Here is a 5,622-nt window from a genome sequence, read left to right as displayed (position 1 = left end):
GGCTTTTTTGGTTTTATTCTGAAAGAACAGATGAAGATGACATATTGATCACTCTTCCATTGTTCTCCTGAATATACAGCAGCTTTTGGAGTTTATGGCAAGTGTGAAATTAGCTTAATATCTCAAATATTTGCCAGTTTACTCCTTGAATGCATTTGAACAAAGAAAAAAAAACCAACACTTGAGAGGTTCCCTTACTACCAGCTTAAAGGGTGACAAGTTTTCACAAGTGCAATATAAAAAACAGAAGAAAAGCAAAACATGCAAGAAAGACCAAACTTTGTCAGGAGAACCTTCTACTTAGTTTTCTAGTGGTGAAAAGTGGTAGAAAAACAATCCATGTAAAGCAAAATTTTAAAAACATATCACAGCATCCACTCAAAGTTATTCCAGTGAATAGTACATTTAACTGAAAAGTCACTAAGAAGCAGAAAACATCTTGACTATAAAGTTCTTAGTGTTGTCTTGCACTGTAACTTACTCTGAAACAGTAACAAAATCCTATAGTTTATCTAAAGAAAAGTTATTCTCCTTCAAACTGAACTTTTTTTCAAACCCAAATAATTTTTAAGATGACTGGAACACTTGCAGCCTTGGCTTCCAGTGATGATAACTTACCTCCACTGAGCTATTATGATCCATGCAAGTGTGGCAGAGATGCTCTTAATTGGGATGTTCAGAGAAAAAACAAAAGCTATCAGTCAAAAGATCAAAATTTTGATTTTTAATTGACAACTCAAAACTGGTGCTTACAGCTCTGGTGAGTGAACTACCAACAGCTCTAGAGAACTGCCCTTGCATGAAGCAAGGCAGGCAGTACATCATCTTGGGGACACCAATTGGGTAGACAGTTTTGTTTCCCAACCAAATGACTGAGATTCTTGCACACTTTTAACATTCCTGCCAGTGCTGGAGTTTCAAAGTGGCCTGTTTGAACTGTCAAGTTCTACCAAATACTGTGAAAGAATCATTCAATTTAAAACAAAGGAGAACCAGACAAACCATAACAATATAAAGAACTTTATTTTTTTTTTTATTTTTTCTTTTGCCATGTAGAGTTTCATTATTACACTCACAGCTTTGTACCAAAGTGAGAGAAGAAAACCATGATCAATCTGTGCACATGTTCTACACAGCTGAAATTATTAAATATTCAATCAAGCTGTTTTATTCCACTTCCATTCTTCAAAAGGACTGTTTAACATTACAGCAAAATGAAATCTGAGAAGCTGGCAGGCACATATAACAGAATATATACCTACACAGTTTGCTCTTTGAGGACTATTTTACAAATAGTAGCTGAAACCGTTTCCATATCCTTCCTCATATATTCTGCAACTCTGGACAACTTGGACTGCTTGAACTATAGTACCATACAAGCCTGAAAACCAAGATTCACCTGTACCTGCATTTTAACTCAACTTAAGGGAAACATATTTTCCCAACAAAAACATTTCCCCTGCCATTTATTGGAAGTTTTCTGTTATCACTTACTTTGATCTAGCATGACTGTACTGTTCGAAAATGTGCATTAAGAACTGCACCACTTCAAAAACACCACACAGCCAAGCTCCTGTTATTTTGCAGAAGTCAACTGATGTGCTGATAATATGTTTAAAGTCTGTAATTCACACGTGATACAAGGTAAGCAGAAGCCGAGATATTTAGGGCACCTTTGTACCAAGGGATGCAGCAGTTTACCCTCCATCCCTTTCCATGAACAGAAGCAGTAGCATTAGGCCAGAATATTTTGCACTGCCAGATAGCTGTTATTTTTCCTGGTAATTTGAAGGAGAAAGGAGAAACAAATATAGATCAATACCAAAAGGCCCCTAAAAGGCCTGCTGTATGTAGTCAGCCATATAGCAAGTCCAGAACTGATTTTTTAACATTTGACTAGTAAAAAATCCACAGTTAACTACGAAACAAATCCTCACTCTACTCACTCTTCCACCCACAACTTTTTACTTGCATAAAAAACAAACTGAAAACAAAAATAAATAGTCCTGAAACTGGCTTCAGATGTGCGGTACTGCTTTTCATGCAAATATTACTGTGTTAAATGTCACAAGTAGCCCACCTTCCCAAAGCTATTACATTCTTCAACTAGAGGTATATCAGAAGTCAAAACTCTAAATTGCAAGACCAGAGAGGATCTCATTAATGAATATCAACAAACATTAGTTTGCCATCTCTCTTCTGCAATTGCTTCCATGAGAAGTAAATGGCCAATTGTGAAATCTGCACCAAATTCCAGCTGAACAAATAGGAAATCTCCCCATAGAACTACAGAGAAGCCTGGGGATTTCCACAGCTGCACAACTTCATACCAAATCCTCTTAAGATATCCTCATGACAAAGCAGTACAGCATTTTCCTCTGAATCCCTGGGGATTTTTTAAAATTGTCTAATTTATGAAGCAGAATTTTTCACTTGTGCAGCTCTGCTATTTTCCGACTTATCTGTCGCTGTTGAACTGCTAGCAGAGAGGCTCTTCAATGTGGCAAAAATTCTAATTTTATTAACTAATTCCAACTTATACAGACTTTCAAAGATCACCCGGATTGAGTCAGTTCAAAACCTCCCCCTAAGCCAATTGGCTAGGCTTGAACCGCCTATGTTTCCAGAGACCATTTCAATAACATCCAAACTTTATCTTTGTTTATAAAACACAAGAAGAGAAAAAAAATCACACGGGAAAGAGTCTGTGCTTGCCACACTTACCAATTTTAGGATTCTTAGAATATATCTGAAATTACCTACAAAGTAGCAAAAGACACCACTGCTAAAGCTGGACTTCAGAAGCCCAGACTTTTCAGGAGGATTATTTTCAATACAGATAAGGAAATATCATGGACCACACAAAAAGGAAGACTGCTTCTAGCAACTAAAAAAGATAAACAAGCAAATGGGAATGGAAAAAAAGTGTAATAACTGTGTGTGTTACAATGTCTAGTGAGAAAGATCTTTATATGTTTCTGAAAACAGCTGAAAGTATGTAAAGAATCAAAAGGGGTAAGTAACAAAATCTACTCACACACACATTTTTCAGAATGCAACTATTGCCCCACAGGCTTGTCCTCGGGGCACACCTCCACACCTTCACTTGCAGCATAGTCCATGAAGGACAGCTTAAGATGTCCACATTGTTTATGCCACATTTACATGCTCTGCCATTGTGGTTCAAAAAACTTCCAGAAGAACTCCTGAATATTAACACCTTTGGAAATGGTTCAAGTATTACGCAGTCTTCTGCTTTTAGGTCATGAGAAAACCCAAACAAATGCTCTCAGACTTTAGAGCATCACACTCTCCATCAGAAAACATCTACACTGCTTAAAGACTTCCCGAAACTTGATTCTCTTTTGAATTGCTTCATCCACAGACCACAGAAAGAAAGATTAAAAAACCCCAACACTAAAACCACAAACACACATTCCCCAAAAACCAAAATAAGAGCACCCTCAGAACAGCCTGAGGTGTGAGCCACCTATTGGGGCTTTTTCTTATCCACAAACAGCTTAATAAAAAGTAAACAAACAAAACCAATCACCACAAAAGCACTGGAACCTCAGAGATTCCCGTATCTTTGAAGTAGGATGCTAATGCATCTCACTCATATTTTATTCCTGTCTCACAAAAAATATTCATCAGTGTCAGAGCAATTATGCTTGTCTGCTAAGATAATACAAAACTAGTGTGCTTTAGAGAAGGCCCTGAAGTTCCTTGATTTGATGACAGTGGAACATCCATGGGCTTTCCTCAATCATTCACTTTCTTGGCCTAAAAAGGCTTCTTTATAGTCAGAGTGAGGCTATAAAACTTATTTGGTCTACAGTTGACAAGTCTGAACGTGGTCATGAAAAAGATTCCCAGTAAAAACAGTAAAAGATTCCCAGTAAAAACTCAATTTTTTTTTTTTTTGAAAAGCACTGGATTTGTGTATAATCAGCTCAGCTCGCTGTCTTCACCTTCTCTTACATCTTAGGAAAACCTCTGCTTATTTTTTGCTGAGCAGCAAGTTAGGCAAAAGTGAACATAAAGCTCCTTGCTAGATTAGTCTCAATGTTAAGAGGGTTCTTTGCTAAATTACTGTCATTAGGGGAGAGAGGATAGCAAGTGCCAGAAGTACATTTCACTGAACTTCACATGGTGAAGCGATCCCCCTCAAGGGAGACCTGCAGGGGAGCCCTGACAAGTAGAGACAGTCTTCCCTTCTGCACTGGCCTCTCTGTGGTACTTTCTGTGCATTAGAAAGTACAAACAATACTTTTACATGTGATATGCATTTTGTATCCTCAGCTTCTGCTTGAGAACTTTAGACTTTAAATTCCTGCTCCATTCTTTCCAGTTGAGTTTTTGTGTATTTGATATAGCACAAACCAATTAAGCCAGTTCACAACAGAAACAAAACACTACCAAAGTGGATGCACTTAGGCACACAGTGCCTTTGCATTTCTCTTAGTTTGCTATGCCATGAGGATATGGGACTGCAAAGCTCAGTCACTAAGAATCCACATAAAATCAGCAATCCAGTTATGGTGTTTCATCAAGATAGCAGTGGTGGTTATGCTGGTCTTTAACTACAAGAAAAACAGACACCACTTACTTCTTTCCCACACATAAGGACCTATATTGAAAAAGACTAAGATTGCAAAGCATGTGAGTAGAGCCACTGTTCTGGCTGTTTTGCTGCTACTGGCTTCTCTCAAGAAATAACTGCTTTCCTCAAAATAAACAAAATACCTCAGGAGGTATGGTATGTATCACTGTATATATTGTGCCAGTTATAGCAATTTTTACACAAGGAATAAAAAATAAGTTACAATTAACATTACAAAATTAATTTATTCCAGTCTCCATAAAATAGCTTTTCTTTTTATGAAGAAAGTAAAAACATACACTGGATATTCAGGTTACATTGTTAGAATTTGTGATATTCTGGTTTGCAGAATTTCATTAAAATCAGCTAAAAAATTGGATACAACAAAATGAGACATATCTTAGACACACAACAGGCTTCAAGTTGAGTCTGCAAACAGCAGCACCTATTGTAATCTAAGTTCTCAACACCCCTTTGGACTTCCCAAAGACTACACGTCTTAAAAAAACAGATACAACCACTTGGAAAAAACAAACAACAAATAAACAAGGCAGACAAGAGGAAGGAATATTCTTGTCTGTCAGTGAATTAAAAACTTGCAAGAATTTGGGCTAAGTCTTAATTACCAGCCTTATTTCTACAGAGTGCAATACAACCTGCAGTCTCCATAGCAATGCATTTCAGCCCCACTCAGTTTTTGCATTCCAAGTGGGAATAAAAAGAGGAAAGACTGGAGTAAGAAACTGATGTTATTTGGAATAATTCTGACATACAAAATTACTTCCCAATGTGGGAGGTGAAAAGCTTCATGAGTCAATCCTGCTGTCATCCTCAGCATGTCTTTCAATGTGTCCTACAGCATCCTAGAAAAAAAGCAGAGAAATCAATTAAAAAAACCAACATTATGATCATCACAAAAAACCCACAAAATGCTTTGCAAGAGATTCTTGAAGCCTCAATGAAAGTGACATTCCAGATAATATACATCCGTTTGGCTTAAAGCTTCTGGAAAGATAAAT

General features: G+C 37.2%; 1 protein-coding gene across 5 annotated transcripts in view; it reads right to left on the bottom strand.

Moving 5' to 3' along the window:
- Nucleotides 1-1,004: 1,004 nt before the first annotated feature.
- ZNF106 (zinc finger protein 106) overlaps nt 1,005-5,622 on the bottom strand; it is a 41,118-nt gene continuing 36,500 nt past the window's right edge. For all 5 annotated transcript variants that reach the window (XM_085062307.1, XM_085062311.1, XM_085062308.1 and 2 more), the window contains one exon: nt 1,005-5,466. In XM_085062307.1, coding sequence (XP_084918433.1) covers nt 5,410-5,466 — 57 coding nt within the window. In that variant the 3' untranslated portion in view covers nt 1,005-5,409. The remainder of the gene's footprint in view (nt 5,467-5,622) is intronic.

Source organism: Lichenostomus cassidix, chromosome 5, assembly GCF_008360975.1.
Source record: "Lichenostomus cassidix isolate B80296 chromosome 5, HeHo_3.0, whole genome shotgun sequence".
Lineage (NCBI taxonomy): Eukaryota > Metazoa > Chordata > Aves > Passeriformes > Meliphagidae > Lichenostomus > Lichenostomus cassidix.
This window is presented reverse-complemented; position numbering and strand designations above follow the sequence as displayed.